The 25,990-nt window shown below is 31.5% G+C and overlaps 3 protein-coding genes across 3 annotated transcripts; all 3 read right to left on the bottom strand.

The window, feature by feature from the left end:
- Positions 1–1,424: 1,424 nt before the first annotated feature.
- LOC145953180 (heparanase-like protein 2) lies at positions 1,425–5,391 on the bottom strand. Its single transcript, XM_083066964.1, has 9 exons — positions 4,299–5,391; positions 4,153–4,189; positions 3,716–3,896; positions 3,437–3,594; positions 3,068–3,301; positions 2,740–2,929; positions 2,518–2,643; positions 2,207–2,306; positions 1,425–1,942 (listed from the first exon to the last, which is right to left on the bottom strand). The coding sequence occupies exons 1-9, from the start codon at positions 4,500–4,502 to the stop codon at positions 1,616–1,618; spliced, it is 1,557 nt and encodes a 518-aa protein (XP_082923090.1). The 5' UTR covers positions 4,503–5,391; the 3' UTR covers positions 1,425–1,615.
- Positions 5,392–6,230: 839 nt separating this feature from the next.
- Positions 6,231–8,115, bottom strand: LOC145953344 (galactokinase-like). Its single transcript, XM_083067281.1, has 4 exons — positions 8,103–8,115; positions 7,768–7,977; positions 6,908–6,990; positions 6,231–6,299 (listed from the first exon to the last, which is right to left on the bottom strand). The coding sequence occupies exons 1-4, from the start codon at positions 8,113–8,115 to the stop codon at positions 6,231–6,233; spliced, it is 375 nt and encodes a 124-aa protein (XP_082923407.1).
- A 9,494-nt stretch (positions 8,116–17,609) lies between these two features.
- Positions 17,610–24,805, bottom strand: LOC145953343 (heparanase-like protein 2). Its single transcript, XM_083067280.1, has 12 exons — positions 24,793–24,805; positions 24,458–24,667; positions 23,600–23,682; positions 20,924–20,927; positions 20,301–20,446; positions 20,155–20,191; positions 19,745–19,899; positions 19,528–19,597; positions 19,071–19,304; positions 18,743–18,932; positions 18,521–18,646; positions 17,610–17,955 (listed from the first exon to the last, which is right to left on the bottom strand). Exons 1-12 carry the CDS (start codon positions 24,803–24,805, stop codon positions 17,610–17,612), a joined length of 1,614 nt encoding a protein of 537 aa, XP_082923406.1.
- Positions 24,806–25,990: the final 1,185 nt, after the last annotated feature.

Genomic DNA, 25,990 nt, shown 5'->3' with positions numbered 1-25,990 from the left:
GATGTTGTTGGTGGGACCTGGTCCTTGTAGTTGGGTTTATGCTCTGATACGATGTGATATCGGGACTTAGAGAGAGATTATCTTCTTTTGTCAAGTTTTAAGATAATTGTTTGTTTTGTTGTAGTGGATTTAATTGAGATTTCAGTTGGTTTTGTTTGGTTAAAAATGTGATACCTTTTATGTTGAACACGTTAGATTTTATTTATGAAAGAGTCTTGTATTCAGTTTTATTTATTCGCGAGATAGAAGGTGTCACAAAAATGAAATCAAGAAATAGAAAATAGAAAATTTTAGCAGCTAAATCTTTGTCTACTTTTTTCCTTCATCGTCATTGCTGGCTATTTAGATTTTTTTTCAAAAAAATAAGACTCTCTTCTTTCATCTCACTCTACCTGAGTGCATGTTAATGAACATAATAATGCTTGAGTATTCCCTCTTATGTGAATTTATTAATTTTATTTTAAACTCTAAATTTTAATAATAACAATTTAAACTAATTATTTTTTATCATGCAAATTCAAAAAACACATGCACGAGTATTGAAAAATAGATTTGTTGACTTATTTAAATTTGCGTTTACTGGCTTATTTAACGTAGATAACGTAAGATAGGATATTAAATAGGCTAATAGGTCATACCATGCTTTTTAAAGAGTCAGGCTAGGCTTATAAAAAAAGTCTATGACAAATAATAGACCAAACTTGGGCTTTAATTTAATAAACTTGGTGTTTGCCTGCCTTGCTTGTCCTGGCCTTTTCTTATCCCCAATTTCATGTGCTTTTACGGTTTAGAATGACACGTAAGAAAATACCTAACCCTTATTTTTTTTTGTTTTTAATAAGCTTTTAGGTTAATTGGTCACATAGTCCAACCCAATAGTCTTTTATCCTCTATAGCCTTTTTTATTTTATTTAATAAATATTTTAATTATGTTACTAACCCAATTAATTTAATTAACCCAATTAATTTAATTAATTACGTTAGAAACTATAATTATTTTATCAAGAAATATTTTATTTATTTTGTGAAAAATGGGATTTTACTTTTAGCAGGCATTTCAACATTATTTTTTAATTGAATTTAAAAAAAAACTAAATTATTTTTCTCTATAATATTCTAAATCTTTAATAAAACCTCTCAAATAATATAATACAACAGTTATATAAATTGCATAATCATTCTAATAAATCAACTACGGATTGGTCAATAAAATTTGTCGATCAGCTACTAATTAGAATACAAATTAGTTACCAACATTGTTGATTAATATTATGTGGACGTGATGAAACAGTAAAGTTCTAAATATGTACAAATTGTTGTCTTGTATGTTGCTAATTAACATTTTGTGCTTATTATCCACATGCTGGTGCATTGAAGCTCTTGGTATATACAAATATAAATGTGTAATCATTCTAATAAATCAACTACGAATTTTTCATTAAAATTTTATTAATGTTCTAGTAATTAGAATTAGAAATAGTTTCCCACACTAACATTTTAATATTTTATTGTCATATTGCATATTGATATCATGTGTATGTGTTGGAACAATGAAACTCTAGATATGTATAAATTCTTGTATTGTAAGTTTCTAATTAACAGTTTGTACTTGCTATCAACATGTTGGTGCATTGAAGCTCTTGGTATAGACAAATACAATTGAGTCAGGGTCTGCTTTGATTGGAGAAGAAGCATCAACCAACCGTGGTTTCATTTCTGGTATGTCTAGTGAATTTGTCAATTGTAGTGGAGTTCCATTCAATAATACCACATCACTTCGAATGTTTCCATCTTTGGGTGTCAGATGGTATTCTTCCCTAGTAGTCGTTGGTACTTTTCCTGGTATCGTCTCCAAGACGGGATCCAAATTCATGTCATCAACGAGGGATACATTGAAAGTAGTGGAATTGGACATGTTTATGAGTAGCACAGTGATTCCAGGCTGAGAGTAAGGAAAGCAACTAGTAGTGATTAATTAGAAAGAGAAATAAGATTAAGAACAAATGGCACACATTGTCTTTAGACGTTATAGAAACTTGTTTGATTTAATCTATATAATTACTTTTTCCCAATTAATTGTAACACTTTATGATATGCTAATTATTTTTCTATAGAATGGTGTTGTTAACCTCTATATGAATAGTTTTTTTTTGTGAAGACAAAATAAGGGGAGAAAAAAAAGACATTTTGAGATAAATGAGCTTACCCCTTTCTTTGAGCAATGAGCGTATGCACGTAAAAATGGTGATCCTTCGTGGGAAACCGAAAGCACTTTGCTTCCCATAAGTCGATGCCATAAAAGCGCTCTAATTGATCAAAATACGTTTTGATTAGAATGACATGTGAATCCATAATTAAGTCTTGATCACTTAGGTTGTTTGATAAATTTTTGTAGAATATTAACTTAGAAATATAACAGATAAAGAATGTTGGTTGTGCATGCTAGGGTAAGTTTTAAATGAATTAGACATTCATTAGTAGTGAGTGCCTCTCCCACACAAATGAAACACGACTTACCCATAATAATCCGGGTTAGGAATGAAGCTTGTTGTGTTTAGCAAACCATAGTTTCCTCCAACTAGAGTTTGTCTACAATAAACCTTGTGGTTTAAGGTTGATGTCATGCCCAACTGGTCCAAGTACCTATTTATATTAAGTTAAGAGATCTTAACATATATAGTTGCGGAATTTTGAAAAAGAAACAAAAAAGAACTCAATTCATTGGCATATTAGACCGACCAAAACCCATTAACAAAGGTGTGAGACACATCTTTGCTACCACTGTTATAGGCTCCACCAGCTTCCCCAACCCATGGTGCTGCCCACGGTGTGAATTCCTTGACTGCTTGAGCAACATTTTTGAAAGTTTCAGCAACTTGACTCAAGAAATATGGGTCTTGAATCTTGTTGATAACATCCTTGTCAACACCTTAATTTATTTGGAATAAATATTGTTAGAAGCAAAACAATCACTAAGAGCTAAGTAGTAAAGTGCATGCTATTGCTATTGACAAGAAAGAAAAAACAATATAAATATATCTACATACACTCACACACACATACATACCGGCACCAAGGTTGTAAATGTGGTGGGTCACTCCATCAACCACGCCAGGCCCAACATTTAGTAAGAAGCTTTGAAACCATTCCTTACCATAGAAACCACCGGGGCCTAACACTTTAGGCCTTCTAGAAGCATCTGGGTATAGTAGATTAACTATACGTCTGAGCATAGTGATGTCTTTAGCATATTGAACACTGTCTACTCTGGCTCCTATCCCCTCAGCACATAGCTCATTTCCTATTAAGCATCATAAATCATAATGCACATGGGATCAATCGGAGAAAATAAAAAAAATAACATACGTAGAGATATATATGCATGTAATTCAAATATCGAAGGTTGAATCAAAATTAATTGAAGATTTAATTTAGCTACCCAATTCATATGAATCTATTTTGTATCCTTTTGATATTGTGTACTTCATGAGACTTATGGCATTTTTTGGATTCCAGTTTCCAACCCAGTTCAACTTGTCTTGTATGGAATTTTTCTTTCCAGTGAGAGCATTCAACCCAAAAATTAATTTCACTCTGCAAAACACGCAAATAAAGAAAACAAAAAAAATGCATGTCAGAATTGAATGTAGCACGCTACTAACATATATCATAGTACCTCGTGCTGAAAAAATAATGGTAAAAACTAAACAAGTACCCAGTTTTGTTAAAAAACTCATGTACTTCATCCCATCTCATTCTGGGAAGGCATGCTGTGCTGAAACCAAAAAGACCACCTTCTCTCTTCTTGAAATGAGGGCATTTCTTTTGCTTCCCAAATTGGTAAACAATCTGATCTTCCACTGAACCTCCTAATCTGATCCTCAGGGGATTAAATGCTGCAAAATTTTGGAATGATAGGTAATGTGAAATTCATAGACTAATATTGTCTACACATGATCATATGATATATGCTATAGACATTTGACAATTAAAATGTCACATCTTGCCTCCACTGAACTAAAGAACGAGGATGACAAAAAATGATCGATACAAAAGCAAACAACCTAGAAGGGCCAACAATACTTTTTCTTGTAAGTTTTTTTTTCTTTTTAAAATGATCATACGATTAGACCTGAGAAAAATAGAACCTACCCTTGATTGCATTTGATAGAACTTTGTTACTCAAGTCCTGCAAAAGTTGCAACAACAAACACATGGGAAACTAGTTATATTCTTTTTCTATTGAAATTATGTACGATGAAAATATACATGGTGCATTGGTGCCTAATGGTAAATACCAAATTCATAATGCCCGTTTTTCCCCAGGGACAATCGTTGTAGTTGCACTTATTAGCAGGCCACCAGTCCAAAGTTGCACAAACAAAATTATTATCTGTCGTAGCAATGGATGTGACCCCATTCACTATGAGTTTCACATATTCTGCTGAAGATAAGGAAAATAATAAAAGAGTAGCATAACATAGAGTTATTTTCACATACATTATGAAAAGTGATTGAAAAGAAACTATGGAAAACCACACCAAGTCTTCAAAATTTATGCAAATTTTATATTCTTGCTACTTGCCAATATTAGTCGACCTAATTACTTCTTTTACGCAAGTTATTAGCTGTTTTTGCTTGTCTTCAATACTTTTAAGGATCATGTATCTAGTCATTAGTTTTTTAGAAATTCAATCATTTTGTTCTTTAATCTACCTGTATTTTTGTTTGCCACAGTATTCCCATATCAATTTTGTCTTTTACACGAAACCTTTTTCATTATCAAAAGTCAAATTTCAGTTTGACATATGTCACGTGAGACTTTATTGGCAAAAATTGTTGGCTAATAGTTGATTTTTTCAATAACAGTTTTTCTCATATATATGTTCTGGAATACTTTAGGATAAGCCCGATGAGTTACCTTCCTTAAAAAAATAGTCACTTAAAGAGTCAACTAAGTTAAGGGTATTAATTTTTGTTACTAGCTTGCTTAATTATTACTATTTTTTGACACTGCTTAATTATTATGTTGACAAATTAAACTTGCTGCCTAAAATCAAATCATATATGAAATATGAATTTTAGGATAGTTGTTACAATAACATTAAAAAAACTCATCATACATACACATATAGTAATATGTGATTGAACACACAAGCATAAAAACTTTTAATTATTGCCTTATTAAATTTTAATTAAATTCGTTGTTCTCTCTTACAACACGTTTCTCTCAAAGAAATTAATTTCTATGTTGATGATGTAAATATTAGTTTTTACACCGTGACCCAACCCGCATTAGAATCATAAGTGGTATGTTGATTGACATGTATAATAATCAACCTAAAAGTCATATTTAATTTATCATCAATTCTAATTATTTGGCATTGTAATTTTCTTTTTCGGCTTTAGGATTATATTTCAGCTTTAGAGTTTCCTTTGAAGTCTTCTCCTAGATAGAGAGATTTGAGAATAAATAAAAGAATTTTCCTCAACATAAAAATGCATGAAGTCGGATAAATGAATTAAATAAATAAGATTAAACAAAAAACAAAAAAATTAATGTCTAGTTCCTATTAGAAAAATACAATCACCGAGTCTAGGCATTTAACGGTTGAATTCACAGGGTGAATCGTAGGGGATTTCTCCATAGCAACTCCAACCTCCTTCAAGTTTCTTCCATGAAACCAAAAATCAAACATCAAGAAGATTGGGAGGGTGAGGCGTGCCACTCTCAAGGGAAAGATAAGCAAGAATGATGTTCTTACCATAAGGAGAATTTCAATGATGAAAGAAGTTAAGGAGAAATTTCCCTTTTAAATATTTAGTATTTTTATTCGTTGTGTTGTTATGTTATATTTAGATTGACCATTTGCACTTTTTGAATGGTGTATTAGTAGAAAAGGAGGTGTAGAAGCAAACATGCAAAAAGCGTGACTAGTGTGTGGATCATGTGAATTGGTTGGCTTGTGTGAACTTATAAGAGAGACAATCCTACGAGGGAGTGGAGGTCCACTACTTGGAGAAAATTATCCACTCTCTCATGGCCCAAACACGCCCAATAGGCACATCTCTGAAACAATAGTTGAACCCCTTTTGAAATACTAAATACACTCCTAGAGGGAAAATCACAAGGAATTAAATTTAGAAACAATTTGATCCAAAAATAAAAGAAAATATATACAAACAAATATTTCCAAAGAGAAAATGGACTACTCAAAGTAACCGAAAGCTCAAAATGAGCTTGACCCTTCTTCCTTCAAGTATACCCCACTCTTCTTGGCTTCATTTGCATTTGAACCCTGGGCATAATTAAATCATTCCACTACAATTCAAATGTTTTACATTCTCGGTTGAAACTATAACACCAAGTTTTCTAAAACTATTAATAGTATATTTTGATTAATTAAAGGATTTAATGAGATATTTTATAGGCTTTCAATAATTATGAGCATTTTAATTAAATAATAAATAATTGAAAATATTGTTTTGCATACTATTTATTAGAGAAATGTGTATGATATTTTGTAATAATAAGCATTTAGAAAAACTCGTTTTTGCTAAGAATATTGGTATATTTTATTTTAATTATAATGGTACGAGGAGAAATGTATTTATTTTATGTATTATATATTTGTTAATTATTAATTATTATTTTTTGTTAGGGGTGTGCCTAGTTTGGTTTTTTAAAAAAACCGCACCAAACTGCATTACACCATTTTAATAAAATAAACTGGTTTATAAATTATGTAAACCACTTTAATAAACCAGTTTAAAACTGAATTACTTTAATAAACAAGTTTATAATCGGTTTAAAACCAGTTTCATAATAAAACCAGTTTTTGAACCGGTTTGAAGAAATAAACCACAAACTATTACACACACATGAATTCCAGCCCGAAAGGCATACCTTTGGGAAGTTCACATCAAAAGCAGCCATAATAGCAATTGTGGATGAACAAACAAACGCTGCAGAGCTTGATAGTCCAGAACCTGTAAAAAAGATGCCCTTTTTCCTTTTAATTTAAAGCCATCAACAGACAAATTGTAATCTCTAATAGAAAACCAGAGATAATGATCAACATTCACTTGGAGGTAAACTACAGATTGCATTATCAATTAATACTGAATTAAACAACAATTCTACACTCTTTCTTTTTCATCCAAAAAACAAAACCACTGTATCTATTATATTATTCAACACTCCTTCATTCCTACATAGCATATCATTTCAAATTTTACAGTACAGATTGTAAATATATCATTAAAATAAAATTGCAAGCACTCTTTTTTATAAAGTAACCAGAATGCGCACTAGTCTAGGACCAGGACTAATAGTTCGAATGACCAATACTCTGCATCATCTTGGCAGCGTTAAGCAAGGTTCATTAAGGAGAACAAACACAAAGCACATACATCTAACTGAGCTAGCCATTATACCTCAGAATAAAACGAGGAAACGACAAGAGAAATTTGAAATAAACTCACCCACAAATAAAATAATGGCCCCATTTGTGATTCTTCAAGTCGATTTCCTGCATGAAAAACACAGCCAATGAATATCAACAAAACAGAACAATTTTATTGACAAAAAATGAATAGCAAACAAACATTCTTAGAAGATATAATAGTTATTAATACATCAATTTACACACCAATATTTTATATTTTTCTCTCTTTCTCTTGATCGTAAAATTTGTTATACGAATAAATAATAATAGTAACAATAATCCTCTTCTTAAAGCTGTTTTAAGCTTCACATTATTATACAGTGCTTGACCAAAAGGATTCGAGGATCCACCTGGAGAGGATCAGCATGATAAGTGCAAACAGAATATTTTCCACCATTCATGTTAGCGATCTTAAGAACCTTTTCAGACTCGTTTCTCCAAATGGCCATGATTGTGTCTTGCCGAATAGCCATAGGCAACACCGAATAACCTTCATAATCAATGTGCTCCTCGATCAAGTTCACTCTCCCTGCACCGCAAAACACCTTACAACAATCACACATCCATACAATAGCATACACGTGCCGACAATAACACATTCAATTACTAGGTGAAATAGTTAATTCCGTTCGAAATCCGCATCAAACCCACTACCTCCACTGGCCATCTATCAAAAGCGTGGCTGAGCAATGAAATGTGGTTTATTTGTTGTGTGTATGCGAGATAGAGTGAGTGAGAGGGCTGTTCCGCTTTCCGGTTTTAGTGAACCAAAGCTTTTTAAAAAAATAAGTTCAATTTTTTAGTTTCATTTTAAAAATTAAAACCGGTTCAATTTATTATAATTGGTTCCGGTTTTTTTTAAATAGTTTGGTTTGGTTTTAAATTCAATGTGGTTTTTTTGGTTTTTTTGAACAGCCCTATTTTTTGTTATAATTATTTGGGTTGGGAGAAATATGTTTATTTGATATATTATTTATTTATAAGTGTTAATATTTGATGGAAAGGAAATGAGAACTATGGTTCAAGTATTTTTTACTGAAGAGTTAAGTGTGAGTTAAGTTTGTAAAAAGTAGGTTATGAGAGTTATTTTATTTACGCTTTTCATTTTTCATATTATGCATATGCTCATAGGAAGGAGATCCATACCTCATACGAGAACACCCCGGAGATCAATGTCCTTCATCAACCGTTCATCGAGGTAAAGGGGAGTGTGTAATCTCCCTTTGGACATGGGATAATTGTGAGGTAGTGAGATTGGACCCCAATCTCTTTTCTGTTAAATGCATTGTACGAGGGGGAAACTCAATTTGTATCGGTTCCTTTGTCTTCTATATGATTCTTCATTGCTTTAATTGATGCTATTTGTTTTTAATTTTGTGTATTGAACTAATCTTGTGGCTCTTGAATTGTTCGTGAGTTCCTATTGTGACACCCTTACTACCCCAACACATATAAATAAATCTTGTAATTAACTAAAGAATAAAATATTCAACAATGGTAGAAAAGGTTCACATAAAACCTTCATAAATAACTAAAATAATTAAAAATGAAATTTAGAAAGTAAAACTTGAGAGTTTACAAATTGTTTTCAAAAGAGAAGGTATAACTCTAAATAAATATAAAATATTATCCTAGAATCCTCTGTCCTGATGTCACAATATCAGAGCACATCCGTAACTCAATGGTTGGCATTCTAGATGCCACTAAAAGCCGGATCTTCCTCACCTAAAACATCCACAAATTATACGGTGAGAAAAGAAAACATCTATATGGAAAGCACGCAAGAAAAAAAAACACAACATAATCCATCATAACTCCTTACTGAATGAAATATTCACAAGAATATATATATATCATAATTTATCAATCATTCATCATCTTCACATCTCAATTACATCAATCCATCACAATCCACACAAATCTTGCAATTAACCCTATGACAGGGGCACGCTCATCCTCGTAGCATCACTTACCCAAGGTTCGTCTCATCCCTGTTCATTAGTGTGAGGAACCACAGTCACATTCCAATCCTCACAAGTCTTGCAATTAACCCTATGACAGGGCTGCCATATTTGACATAAGTGATGCGTGTTAATTGCCTCACTCATCCCACACTATGCCAGGGGCACGCTCGTCCTTGAAGCATCACTACTCAAGGTTCGTCTCATCCCTGGTCATTAGTGTGAGGTACCACAATCACAATCATAATCATATCCACACAACATCTCATCTCATATCTTAATTCCATATTACATACACAATTCCATATCACATACACAACATATAAATCCAACAAAAATAAGGGTTTACACACCCCTAATGCAATTCACATCTAGATCATCAATTCTTATCAATTAACATAATAATAACATTCATAAATTAATAAAATAATCAATAGAATTATCAATTTAATATAATTTAACATAAACGGTAAAACCCACAATTATTCTAAAACCTAGCTCACATGCACTTTTCTACAATTTCGTTCTCTCTCCCAAATCGTCATTCTTACAAATTAAATATATATTTCTAATCCTCAACACATACAGAATCTAATGGTATCATTAATTCCTCAAACAGAAATAATCTAATTTTTCCAAAACCTAACTTACAGGCACTTTTCTATAATTTCGTTCTCTCTCCCAGAGCATCATTTTTACAAATAAATCATATATTCGTAATCCTAAATACATACAGAATCACATAAGACCAATAATTCTCCAAACATAAATAATTATAAAATTACTCATAATCATAAGGGACTCTTCCTCTACCCAATTCCCTCATGTAACTCTACATATAAATAATCCCCTTTTCCCCCGTACCTGGATAAACAGCAGTTGAAACCAAAACAGAGATCTCTTGATCTCCTCCTCTAAGTGCCCCTCAATCTTCAGAGAGTGTAGAAGGGAAAGAAGAGAATGTAGAAGAAAGAAGTCAGAACTAAAAGAAGTCAGAACTGAAAAATATGATTTTAGGAGTGCGAGAGCACTCAATTTATAGGCATCAGGATTCGCGAAACGGCCCGTTTCAAATCCGGAACGGCCCGTTCTGAAATCTCATGTCATGTGTAAAATTCACATCCAGAACGGCCCCTTCTGGGGTTTGCATTAAAACTCTCAACGGTCATATTTTGAAACGGCCCGTTCTCAAATAAGGTTCAAAGGCCATTTCTGAAGTCCGGAACGACCCGTTCCCAACTAAGAATCATAGACAAATTTTATGGTTTTGAACGGGCCGTTCCAAATCCGGAACGGCCCGTTCCGGCTCCCAAAAGTAGGTCTATTTAGTAATTTGGAATGGTCTGTTCCGTGCTACTAAACCACCTTAATTGGGCTCTTGACCTAGTGGAAATTGGGTTGTTACACCTATGGGAACCCTAAGAGAATGCATTTTTGGTGATTGAATGAAAAGTTTAATAACTATGTAATTATGTGCATTATATGTCATGTTTGAACTATACATATAATTTATTTCATGTAATTTAAATTGTTTGAGAACTTGTGAATGCATGTAGTTCCTATAAGTAACCATTGCTTATAGAGAAAAGTGAAGATTGATGTTATATGCTCGAATATATGAAATTAAGGTTGGATTTGAGTAATTGAGGGTATAATAAACTAATATTAGGCTTTAATTTATGTTTTTACCTATTGGAAATGAGAAGAGAGTTTGGGTATTAGTTGTGCCTTGTTCTGAATTCTTGTATGATTATACTTTGATATTGTTGGGATTTCTTTGTGTGTGATTAATAAAATTGAGTTTTTGGTGTTGGGTTAGAAATTAGATATTTGGGCTATAGTTTAGACTCAAGAATCATCTAAAAATGTTAAGGAATGATCGAGTTATGTGAGTTAAAAGATGAACCTCATATTCTGTAGGCGAAATGTAACATGTGTATATTATAAGCCTTTAGAGTAGACATGAATGAAATAATTAGGATTTCTAATCTACATGAAAGTTGTATATTTGGATATAAGCTTTCAAATACCATTGGAATAACTTAAAAAGGAGGTCTAGAACTCGAGTTATGGTCAAGTTAGTGAGAGGAGGTCAGGCTGTCAGATTTAGGTTGAAATGTTGAGATTTTGTAATTTTTAAAAATAGTTGATGGTAGAACTAGCTCTTAATATAAGCATAGAAGTTGTACAAAATTTCCTTATATTTCAAGGAACATTAATATCAAATTGATACCATATGTATGTCTGTAGATAAGGTGTTTAGACAACACAATGTCATAGAAGATTAAGTTATGAAAATATAGTGTGTGAAAGACGATAATGAATAACTTTACTGTTTAGGTGTTTGATCTTATGAATAATTTGAGGTACCTATAACAATATTTAGGAAAGAGAAATCATGAAAGAGAATAATTGTGAATATTTATGATGTGATTTGATTGTTAATGACTTGAGGTGTATCGAGCTAATGTATGTAAATGTGTGTTTGAAATGTGAACTTATGACTCTTGTGTGATACAATGTATTATGTGTTGGTTATCTTGTCCAAGGAATGATTCTTGTACTAATTGTTTGAGATGATTGAATATGAAATGTGAAGTTATGACAATTGAATGTTGTAAATGAAATGTGTACAACAAATCATTAAACGATAAATTGTTTGAGTATTTACATCGATATCTTGATAAAGTGAATGAGGTTTTGCCTTTGTATATAGATGAGGCTATTGTGAAAGTAAATTGACATGCATTTATGATGCATATTATTATAATATGATAATGTTGTGAGTCCTGTTCGACATGCATCGTACGCTTAATTGAGACTTAGCCTTCGGGTGGTGGCCTTCTGTAACACCCCAGTTTTCAATAAAGTTATTATTATTATTATAATAATAATAATTATTATTATATGATATTTGGTCATAATTATTTTAATAATTATAGAAGAATATTATTTTGTACGTTTTAAATAATTATTGTTTTGGACAATAATTTTGTACGTATTAAATAAGTATTTTTTATTAGCATATTTAAATAAATATTTATATGTTTTAAGAGAAGGTTGATTTTATATGATATTTTTTTATTGAAATTATATTATTATATTTGGCTAAAATACTAATTTGGTCCCTTATAATAATTGTTTGTTTCAATTTAGTCCTACTTTTATTTTTGGTTTCAATTTGGTCCCAAACTAATTAATTGGTTCAATTTGGTCCCTTAAAAATTAATTGGTTTCAATTTGGGACTTCCGTCCAAATTATTTAAACGGAGTTAACTTTTGTCCACGTGGATGCCACGTAGATGCATACGTGGATACCACGTGGATGACATGTGGATGCCACGTGGATGAGAATTTTTTTTAAAATACCTGGACCCAGAACGGCCCGTTCTGAAACCGGAACGGGCCGTGCTGGTTTCTTTTTTGGTGTATGAATTTTGCATTCAGAACGGCCCGTTCCGGTTTCAGAACGGGCCGTTCCGGTTTTAACTTTTTTAAAAAAAATATAATATATTAATAATTTTACAAAATATATATTATTAATTATATTTTAATTATGTTGTTATATCTAATAAAATAAATATTTTAATAAAATAAGTAATTTTAAAATTTTTACCATAAAAAAATACTTTTAAAAAATTATTACATTTTTTAATAAAATTAATAAAGAATATCATAACATTACGATTTTAGTTTCTCCCATTAAAAATTAATAATTTTAATATATATATATATATATATATATATATTGCGGAAAAATATAATGTATATTTCTCTGATTTGGGAAAAATACAAAAGTGGTATAAATAGAATACAAGGGAATAAATCTACACACTAATCTATCCCTAAAAATCTGGGAAATAATTCTCCCTATAAATGCTGTATCTAAATAATTAAAGGAGGGGAAATAAAATTGATCTTATTAACATTAAATCTTTACAAATCAGAATTGAATATTCTGATTGATATATGCTGATTTCCAACAGATTCTGATTGATATGTGCTGATATCCAACATATATATATAATGTTTTAAAATTAAACAATTATTTATCTATTCAAATTAACATATGTTATAATTTTTTATATTATATCAATAATATTATTAATATATTTATAGATAAACTAATATACTTTTACAAAAATATAAGTATATTAATTAGAAATATATATCTGATCTTATATATTTATATTTTTGTAAAAATATATTAATATATATTAATATATATTTATCAAATTATTAGTTTATTTATAAATATAGGAAAATTATTATTGATATTAATTTATTAATAATATTAAAATATTAATAATATATAAATTTTATTTATTTAGTAATAATAAATATATATCATTTGATACATTACAAAAAATTATAATATATGTTAATTTAAATAAGCAAACAATTATATAGTTTTAAAACATTATATATATATATTAAAATTTTAAAATTATTATATTTTTAATAAGAAAGACTAAAATTGCACAATCATGATATTTGAGAGATTAAAATTATTCAATTAAAAATGGTGAGACTAAAATTACACAACTATAATCTTTTAAAGACTGAAATTACTCAATTAAAACCTTAGGGATCAAAATTGCATAATTACCAAAAAATACAATGAAGGCACTATTCTCAGTTTTGGAACGGTCCGTTCTGAATCCAGAACGGACCGTTCTGAAACCAGAACGGGCGTTCTGAAACCAGAACGGGCCGTTCTGAAACCAGAACGGGCCGTTCTGAAACCAGAACGCCCCGTTCTGATGCACTTTTTGTGTGTTAATTTTGCACCTGGAACGGGCCGTTCCGGATGCAAAACTAAACACCAAAAGTGCAACCAGAACGACCCGTTCCGGTTTCAGAACGGGCCGTTCTGGGTCCAGGTGTTTTAAAAAAATTTGGCATCCATGTGGCATCCACGTATGCATCTACGTGGCATCCACGTGGTTAAAAGTTAACTCCGTTTAAATAATTTAGACGGAAGTCCCACATTGAAACCAATTAATTAATTTGGGACTAAATTGAAACCAATTAATTAGTTTGAGACCAAATTGAAACCAAAAATTAAAATGGGACTAAATTGAAACAAACAATTAATATAAGGGACCAAATTAGTATTTTAGCCATTATATTTTGGGTCAGAAATATAATATTATTATAGAGGAAAAATATTTTATAATATACATGTATTTATTTTATTTAATTATTTTGAGGAAAAAGAGAAGTGGGTTAGAAGAGAAGGAAAATGGGTTGGGTTGACCCAGCCCAATGGGTTAAGTTTAAGGAGTCAGGTAGCGTTAACCCTATCTACCTCATTTGCGTTCTGAAGGGTTAGGAAAAAAAAAACGAGAAACAAAGAGCTCTAAGGAAGAGTACTCAGGAACGACCTTAGATCACACCTTTGTCTTCTGCTCATCCAGGTAAGGGGGGAGTGAGAAACCTCGCTCTGGGTGTGGGATTGTATGCTAGGTAGTGGGATTGGTCCCCAATCCTGTGTTTGCTATATTTTTATGTATGCTCATGTATGAGGGGTTTCTCCCAATTGTATCTGTTTTGCTTATTATTTTTCTTATATGCAATTAATTGTATGACTTGAGATCTCTATGGGTTCCTATGGGAAACCCTATGAGAAAACGGGCAAAATATGAATGTTTTCTATTTTTCCTTCTGATTACTTTGTTGTGTTCTTTGTTGGTTGTGATGCATGAGTATGTGGTTAATTTTGAAAATAAATATGTTTTAATATGATCTAGAGTGCTCTATGGGTTCCTGCGGGAAACCCTATGAGAAATAGGCAAAATATGAAATATTTTCTGTTTTGATTTCTGATTTTTCCGTTATATTCCTTGTTTGATTAGATGTAAAAATATGTATTTAATTTTATAAATAAACGAGTTTTGATATAAATTAAAGTGCTCTGTGGAGGCTTTGTGAATATGATGATGTAAAGTGAAATGTGATTGAGACATGGGATATGAAATGTGATAATGAAATATGATGACGAAATGCGATGATGTGATATGACCATGGGAAATGATAATGTGATATGAGAATGCATAGAGTCGTGATTGACATGCATCATTTTCATAAGTGTTTTAAGGGTACGATATGGAATACACTGCCAGAGAAGGCCCCCTAGTGTAAAAGCTTTGGGGATTAGTCCTTGGGGATAGCTCGGTTTGGAAGTCCCAGTCTCGCCCATTGTGTGCATGGGATGTATCTTGCGCAGCTTAGCTATCCCGACGAGACTCTGGTAGTATATCCTTCTAGTGAGAGTGCGCAGAGGGTGTGACCCGGCATGTACTCCTAGACTACTCTTCGTGTATTGCTAGCGGCAATATGCCATGTGATGTTTTACTGGCGCCACATGCATGATAATATGTAGTCCGTGTCTATACTTATGCATTTTTAATGTTATGTGATAAAGTGATGGTTTATGTCTTGGATGAGTGTGATGTTATTATTAATTTATCTATGTTATACCTGTTTTGTTTGTGTTTGGCTATTCGGCGTACATTTCTACACTATGAGCCAGAGTGAGATGTTTCTCACTCCCTTTTCTCGTGTTGTTTTGCTGTGACTATTATACAGGTGATCATCAGTGTGAGGCTGAGGATGTTGGTGATGAAATTTAGGCTTCTATGTTGGGTTTTGCTCTGATAGGACATGTGACATCGGCACATAGATAGGATTAGTTTAAGATGTTCTTATTAAATTATTTTGGAAAATTCAGTTTTATTTCTTTGTAATTTTACCGTCATGTTATTTGGATTAAGTTTATGAATGTGAAATCTTTACCCTTACGTAGTTGGAAATTTGATTTTTATTGATGTAAAATTATATATTTTTTTTATAATTACTGTATATGTATGTTGGGGTAGAGGGTGTCACACCTTCAAGCAAAAATTGACAATCGTGAGCATTCGGGCAATAATTGACAATTGATTTTATTGGTGCTAAATGCATATGCATTATGAGGTCCATGTCAATTGAATCATATGTACATGTATACAAGTGAATTTATGTGATGAATTATATTGGTTATATGATTTATTTATTATTAGTTGAATTGTATTTTGTTGTATCAACATCTTTTTCTGTAATTTGTTATGATATATATTTTTACTTTTTTATTGTGTTTGGTTATCCAATTATATTCTACCTCGTGAGCCAGGTGAGATGTTTCTCACTCTCCTTGTTTTGCGTTATCTCTATTATATGTTCTTGTAAGTGATTTACATCATGAGGTTAAGGATGTTGTTGGTGTGACCTGGTCCTTGTAGTTGGGTTTCTGCTCTGATACGATGTGATATCGGGACTTAGAGAGAGATTATCTTCTTTTGTCAAGTTTTAAGATAATTGTTTTTTTTGTTGTAGTGGATTTAATTGAGATTTCAGTTGGTTTTGTTTGGATAAAAATGTGATACCTTCTATGTTGAACACGTTAGATTTTATTTATGAAAGAGTCTTGTATTCAGTTTTATTTATTCGCGAGATAGAAGGTGTCACAAAAATGAAATCAAGAAATAGAAAATAGAAAATTTTAGCAGCTAAATCTTTGTCTACTTTTTTCCTTCATCGTCATGCTGGCTATTTAGATTTTTTTTCAAAAAAATAAGACTCTCTTCTTTCATCTCACTCTACCTGAGTGCATGTTAATGAACATAATAATGCTTGAGTATTCCCTCTTATGTGAATTTATTAATTTTATTTTAAACTCTAAATTTTAATAATAACAATTTAAACTAATTATTTTTATCATGCAAATTCAAAAAACACATGCACGAGTATTGAAAAATAGATTTGTTGACTTATTTAAATTTGCGTTTACTGGCTTATTTAACGTAGATAACATAAGATAGGATATTAAATAGGCTAATAGGTCATACCATGCCTTTAAAAGAGTCAGGCTAGGCTTATAGAAAAAGTCTATGACAAATAATAGACCAAACTTGGGCTTTAATTTAATAAACTTGGTGTTTGCCTGCGTAATCATTCTAATAAATCAACTACGAATTTTTCATTAAAATTTTATTAATGTTCTAGTAATTAGAATTAGAAATAGTTTCCCACACTAACATTTTAATATTTTATTGTCATATTGCATATTGATATCATGTGTATGTGTTGGAACAATGAAACTCTAGATATGTATAAATTCTTGTATTGTAAGTTTCAACTTAATAGTTTGTACTTGCTATCAACATGTTGGTGCATTGAAGGTCTTGGTATAGACAAATACAATTGAGTCAGGGTCTGCTTTGATTGGAGAAGAAGCATCAACCAACCGTGGTTTCATTTCTGGTATGTCTAGTGAATTTGTCAATTGTAGTGGAGTTCCATTCAATAATACCACATCACTTCGAATGTTTCCATCTTTGGGTGTCAGATGGTATTCTTCCCTAGTAGTCGTTGGTACTTTTCCTGGTATCGTCTCCAAGACGGGATCCAAATTCATGTCATCAACGAGGGATACATTGAAAGTAGTGGAATTGGACATGTTTATAAGTAGCACAGTAATTCCAGGCTGAGAGTAAGGAAAGCAACTAGTAGTGATTAATTAGAAAGAGAAATAAGATTAAGAACAAATGGCACACATTGTCTTTAGACGTTATAGAAACTTGTTTGATTTAATCTATATAATTACTTTTTCCCAAATAATTGTAACAATTTATGATATGCTAATTATTTTTCTATAGAATGGTGTTGTTAACCTCTATATGAATAGTTTTTTTTTGTGAAGACAAAATAAGGGGAGAAAAAAAAGAAAAAAAAGACATTTTGAGATAAATGAGCTTACCCCTTTCTTTGAGCAATGAGCGTATGCACGCAAAAATGGTGATCCTTCGTAGGAAACCGAAAGCACTTTGCTTCCCATAAGTCGATGCCATAAAAGCGCTCTAGTTGATCAAAATACGTTTTGATTAGAATGACATGTGAATCCATAATTAAGTCTTGATCACTTAGGTTGTTTGATAAATTTTTGTAGAATATTAACTTAGAAATATAACAGATAAAGAATGTTGGTTGTGCATGCTAGGGTATGTTTTAAATGAATTAGACATTCATTAGTAGCGAGTGCCTCTCCCACACAAATGAAACACGACTTACCCATAATAATCCGGGTTAGGAATGAAGCTTGTTGTGTTTAGCAAACCATAGTTTCCTACAACTAGAGTTTGTCTACAATAAATCTTGTGGTTTAAGGTTGATGTCATGCCCAACTGGTCCAAGTACCTACTTATATTAAGTTAAGAGATCTTAACATATATAGTTGCGGAATTTTGAAAAAGAAACAAAAAAGAACTCAATTCATTGGCATATTAGACCGACCAAAACCCATTAACAAAAGTGTGAGACACATCTTTGCTACCACTGTTATAGGCTCCACCAGCTTCCCCAACCCATGGTGCTGCCCACGGTGTGAATTCCTTGACTGCTTGAGCAACATTTTTGAAAGTTTCAGCAACTTGACTCAAGAAATATGGGTCTTGAATCTTGTTGATAACATCCTTGTCAACACCTTAATTTATTTGGAATAAATATTGTTAGAAGCAAAACAATCACTAAGAGGTAAGTAGTAAAGTGCATGTTATTGCTATTGACAAAAAAGAAAAAACAATATAAATATATCTACATACACTCACACACACATACATACCGGCACCAAGGTTGTAAATGTGGTGGGTCACTCCATCAACCACGCCAGGCCCAACATTTAGTAAGAAGCTTTGAAACCATTCCTTACCATAGAAACCACCGGGGCCTAACACTTTAGGCCTTCTAGAAGCATCTGGGTATAGTAGATTAACTATACGTCTGAGCATAGTGATGTCTTTAGCATATTGAACACTGTCTACTCTGGCTCCTATCCCCTCAGCACATAGCTCATTTCCTATTAAGCATCATAAATCATAATGCACATGGGATCAATCGGAGAAAATAAAAAAAATAACATACGTAGAGATATATATGCATGTAATTCAAATATCGAAGGTTGAATCAAAATTAATTGAAGATTTAATTTAGCTACCCAATTCATATGAATCTATTTTGTATCCTTTTGATATTGTGTACTTCATGAGACTTATGGCATTTTTTGGATTCCAGTTTCCAACCCAGTTCAACTTGTCTTATATGGAATTTTTCTTTCCAGTGAGAGCATTCAACCCAAAAATTAATTTCACTCTGCAAAATACGCAAATAAAGAAAACAAAAAAAATGCATGTCAGAATTGAATGTAGCACGCTACTAACATATATCATAGTACCTCGTGCTGAAAAAATAATGGTAAAAACTAAACAAGTACCCAGTTTTGTTAAAAAACTCATGTACTTCATCCCATCTCATTCTGGGAAGGCATGCTGTGCTGAAACCAAAAAGACCACCTTCTCTCTTCTTGAAATGAGGGCATTTCTTTTGCTTCCCAAATTGGTAAACAATCTGATCTTCCACTGAACCTCCTAATCTGATCCTCAGGGGATTAAATGCTGCAAAATTTTGGAATGATAGGTAATGTGAAATTCATAAACTAATATTGTCTACACATGATCATATGATATATGCTATAGACATTTGACAATTAAAATGTCACATCTTGCCTCCACTGAACTAAAGAACGAGGATGACAAAAAATGATCGATACAAAAGCAAACAACCTAGAAGGGCCAACAATACTTTTTCTTGTAAGTTTTTTTTCTTTTTAAAATGATCATACGATTAGACCTGAGAAAAATAGAACCTACCCTTGATTGCATTTGATAGAACTTTGTTACTCAAGTCCTGCAAAAGTTGCAACAACAAACACATGGGAAACTAGTTATATTCTTTTTCTATTGAAATTATGTACGATGAAAATATACATGGTGCATTGGTGCCTAATGGTAAATACCAAATTCAGAATGCCCGTTTGTCCCCAGGGACAATCGTTGTAGTTGCACTTATTAGCAGGCCACCAGTCCAAAGTTGCACAAACAAAATTATTATCTGTCGTAGCAATGGATGTGACCCCATTCACTATGAGTTTCACATATTCTGCTGAAGATAAGGAAAATAATAAAAGAGTAGCATAACATAGAGTTATTTTCACATACATTATGAAAAGTGATTGAAAAGAAACTATGGAAAACCACACCAAGTCTTCAAAATTTATGCAAATTTTATATTCTTGCTACTTGCCAATATTAGTCGACCTAATTACTTCTTTTACGCAAGTTATTAGCTGTTTTTGCTTGTCTTCAATACTTTTAAGGATCATGTATCTAGTCATTAGTTTTTTAGAAATTCAATCATTTTGTTCTTTAATCTACCTGTATTTTTGTTTGCCACAGTATTCCCATATCAATTTTGTCTTTTACACGAAACCTTTTTCATTATCAAAAGTCAAATTTCAGTTTGACATATGTCACGTGAGACTTTATTGGCAAAAATTGTTGGCTAATAGTTGATTTTTTCAATAACAGTTTTTCTCATATATATGTTCTGGAATACTTCAGGATAAGCCCGATGAGTTACCTTCCTTAAAAAAATAGTCACTTAAAGAGTCAACTAATTTAAGGGTATTAATTTTTGTTACTAGCTTGCTTAATTATTACTATTTTTTGACACTGCTTAATTATTATGTTGACAAATTAAACTTGCTGCCTAAAATCAAATCATATATGAAATATGAATTTTAGGATAGTTGTTACAATAACATTAAAAAAACTCATCATACATACACATATAGTAATATGTGATTGAACACACAAGCATAAAAACTTTTAATTATTGCCTTATTAAATTTTAATTAAATTCGTTGTTCTCTCTTACAACACGTTTCTCTCAAAGAAATTAATTTCTATGTTGATGATGTAAATATTAGTTTTTACACCGTGACCCAACCCGCATTAGAATCATAAGTGGTATGTTGATTGACATGTATAATAATCAACCTAAAAGTCATATTTAATTTATCATCAATTCTAATTATTTGGCATTGTAATTTTCTTTTTCGATCAATTTGTTTCATACATTAAATAAAACAAATACTAAGAAATGCTTTAGATATTGCAAAATGAAATAATTAAGAGCAAACACAAAATACTTGTGAGATGGGAATAAAATCATTGAAACCAATTATAAATAATTTTAGATATGTTTAAAAATTTTCACATTAGAACTACAATATAAACATTTTTCATATTAGGATATATTTTAATGATGAAATTTGAATGTTTAGAAAAGAAGTTTAGAAAATTGTCATTTATATATTATTTTATTTTCAAATTAAAATTAGTGTGCATATGATTTTTAAATTAGAATTGATTACAAGTTTTGATCTATAATAATTATATAAAAAAAACATTTATTATTCCCCCAAAGTGTATCATCTTTCCATTTCATTTTTTATTTATGGGTTGTCTCTCTATATTTTTAAATTTTGTACATATTTGCTGAGTTTTTAAATTGTACAACTATTTTTGTCACATTCCATTTCTTCTTTCTTATTATCCCATGTGTGGTAAACCATCTCTATTTTTATGTTGTTATCCTCATGATATATATAAACATGTGTTAGTATATAGGTGACTATAAAGATCCGGCCTTTACAATTTCTTATTCATTGTCTTGTTGTGTTATATTTAGATTGATCTTTTACACTTTTTGAATGCTGAAGAATTTTTGCTTTTGCACTCTTGACATTCTTTAGGATTATATTTCAGCTTTAGAGTTTCCTTTGAAGTCTTCTACTAGATAGAGAGATTTGAGAATAAATAAAAGAATTTTCCTCAACATAAAAATGCATGAAGTCGGATAAATGAATTAAATAAATAAGATTAAACAAATAACAAAAAAATTAATGTCTAGTTCCTATTAGAAAAATACAATCACCGAGTCTAGGCACTTAACGGTTGAATTCACAGGGTGAATCGTAGGGGATTTCTCCATAGCAACTCCAACCTCCTTCAAGTTTCTTCCATGAAACCAAAAATCAAACATCAAGAAGATTGGGAGGGTGAGGCGTGCCACTCTCAAGGGAAAGATAAGCAAGAATGATGTTCTTACCATAAGGAGAATTTCAATGATGAAAGAAGTTAAGGAGAAATTTCCCTTTTAAATATTTAGTATTTTTATTCGTTGTGTTGTTATGTTATATTTAGATTGACCATTTGCACTTTTTGAATGGTGTATTAGTAGAAAAGGAGGTGTAGAAGCAAACATGCAAAAAGCGTGACTAGTGTGTGGAACATGTGAATTGGTTGGCTTGTGTGAACTTATAAGAGAGACAATCCTACGAGGGAGTGGAGGTCCACTACTTGGAGAAAATTATCCACTCTCTCATGGCCCAAACACGCCCAATAGGCACATCTCTGAAACAATAGTTGAACCCCTTTTGAAATACTAAATACACTCCTAGAGGGAAAATCACAAGGAATTAAATTTAGAAACATTTTGATCCAAAAATAAAAGAAAATATATACAAACAAATATTTCCAAAGAGAAAATGGACTACTCAAAGTAACCGAAAGCTCAAAATGAGCTTGAGCCTTCTTCCTTCAAGTATACCCCACTCTTCTTGGCTTCATTTGCATTTGAACCCTGGGCATAATTAAATCATTCCACTACAATTCAAATGTTTTACATTCTCGGTTGAAACTATAACACCCAAGTTTTCTAAAACTATTAATAGTATATTTTGATTAATTAAAGGATTTAATGAGATATTTTATAGGCTTTTAATAATTATGAGCATTTTAATTAAATAATAAATAATTGAAAATATTGTTTTGCAAACTATTTATTAGAGAAATGTGTATGATATTTTGTAATAATAAGCATTTAGAAAAACTCGTTTTTGCTAAGAATATTGGTATATTTTATTTTAATTATAATGGTACGAGGAGAAATGTATTTATTTTATGTATTATATATTTGTTAATTATTAATTATTATTTTTTGTTAGGGGTGTGCATAGTTTGGTTTTTAAAAAAAACCGCACCAAACTGCATTACACCATTTTAATAAAATAATCTAGTTTATAAATTATGTAAACCACTTTAATAAACCAGTTTAAAACTGAATTACTTTAATAAACAAGTTTATAATCGGTTTAAAACCAGTTTCATAATAAAACCAGTTTTTGAACCGGTTTGAAGAAATAAACCACAAACTATTACACACACATGAATTCCAGCCCGAAAGGCATACCTTTGGGAAGTTCACATCAAAAGCAGCCATAATAGCAATTGTGGATGAACAAACAAACGCTGCAGAGCTTGATAGTCCAGAACCTGTAAAAAAGATGCCCTTTTTCCTTTTAATTTAAAGCCATCAACAGACAAATTGTAATCTCTAATAGAAAACCAGAGATAATGATCAACATTCACTTGGAGGTAAACTACAGATTGCATTATCAATTAATACTGAATTAAACAACAATTCTACACTCTTTCTTTTTCATCCAAAAAACAAAACCACTGTATCTATTATATTATTCAACGCTCCTTCATTCATACATAGCATATCATTTCAAATTTTACAGTACAAATTGTAAATATATCATTAAAATAAAATTGCAAGCACTCTTTTTTATAAAGTAACCAGAATGCGCACTAGTCTAGGACCAGGACTAATAGTTCGAATGACCAATACTCTGCATCATCTTGGCAGCGTTAAGCAAGGTTCATTAAGGAGAACAAACACAAAGCACATACATCTAACTGAGCTAGCCATTATACCTCAGAATAAAACGAGGAAACGACAAGAGAAATATGAAATAAACTCACCCACAAATAAAATAATGGCCCCATTTGTGATTCTTCAAGTCGATTTCCTGCATGAAAAACACAGCCAATGAATATCAACAAAACAGAACAATTTTATTGACAAAAAATGAATAGCAAACAAACATTCTTAGAAGATATGTGTTATTAATACATCAATTTACACACCAATATTTTACATTTTTCTCTCTTTCTCTTGATCGTAAAATTTGTTATACGAATAAATAATAATAGTAACAATAATCCTCTTCTTAAAGCTGTTTTAAGCTTCACATTATTATACAGTGCTTGACCAAAAGGATTCGAGGATCCACCTGGAGAGGATCAGCATGATAAGTGCAAACAGAATATTTTCCACCATTCACGTTAGCGATCTTAAGAACCTTTTCAGACTCGTTTCTCCGAATGGCCATGATTGTGTCTTGCCGAATAGCCATAGGCAACACCGAATAACCTTCATAATCAATGTGCTCCCCGATCAAGTTCACTCTCCCTGCACCGCAAAGCACCTTACAACAATCACACATCCATACAATAGCATACACGTGCCGACAATAACACATTCAATTACTAGGTGAAATAGTTAATTCCGTTCGAAATCCGCATCAAACCCACTACCTCCACTGGCCATCTATCAAAAGCGTGGCTGAGCAATGAAATGTGGTTTATTTGTTGTGCGTATGCGAGATAGAGTGAGTGAGAGGGCTGTTCCGCTTTCCGGTTTTAGTGAACCAAAGCTTTTTAAAAAAATAAGTTCAATTTTTTAGTTTCATTTTAAAAATTAAAACCGGTTCAATTTATTATAATTGGTTCCGATTTTTTTTAAATAGTTTGGTTTGGTTTTAAATTCAATGTGGTTTTTTTTGGTTTTTTTGAACAGCCCTATTTTTTGTTATAATTATTTGGGTTGGGAGAAATATGTTTATTTGATATATTATTTATTTATAAGTGTTAATATTTGATGGAAAGGAAATGAGAACTATGGTTCAAGTATTTTTACTGAAGAGTTAAGTGTGAGTTAAGTTTGTAAAAAGTAGGTTATGAGAGTTATTTTATTTACGCTTTTCATTTTTCATATTATGCATATGCTCATAGGAAGGAGATCCATACCTCATACGAGAACACCCCGGAGATCAATGTCCTTCATCAACCGTTCATCGAGGTAAAGGGGAGTGTGTAATCTCCCTTTGGACATGGGATAATTGCGAGGTAGTGAGATTGGACCCCAATCTCTTTTCTGTTGAATGCATTGTACGAGGGGGAAACTCAATTTGTATCGGTTCCTTTGTCTTCTATATGATTCTTCATTGCTTTAATTGATGCTATTTATTTTTAATTTTGTGTATTGAACTAATCTTGTGGCTCTTGAATTGTTCGTGAGTTCCTATTGTGACACCCTTACTACCCCAACACATATAAATAAATCTTGTAATTAACTAAAGAATAAAATATTCAACAATGGTAGAAAAGGTTCACATAAAACCTTCATAAATAACTAAAATAATTAAAAATGAAATTTAGAAAGTAAAACTTGAGAGTTTACAAATTGTTTTCAAAAGAGAAGGTATAACTCTAAATAAATATAAAAGATTATCCTAGAATCCTCTGTCCTGATGTCACAATATCAGAGCACATCCATAACTCAATGGTTGGCATTCTAGATGCCACTAAAATCCGGATCTTCCTCACCTAAAACATCCACAAATTATACGGTGAGAAAAGAAAACATCTATATGGAAAGCACACAAGAAAAAAAAACACAACATAATCCATCATAACTCCTTACTGAATGAAATATTCACAAGAATTTATATAT

The sequence above is a fragment of the Cajanus cajan genome, chromosome 11 (assembly GCF_000230855.2).
Source record: "Cajanus cajan strain Asha chromosome 11, NIPB_CcT2T_4, whole genome shotgun sequence".
NCBI lineage: Eukaryota > Viridiplantae > Streptophyta > Magnoliopsida > Fabales > Fabaceae > Cajanus > Cajanus cajan.
Note: the sequence above shows the minus strand (reverse complement) of the source record. Positions and strands in the feature narration are given on the sequence as shown.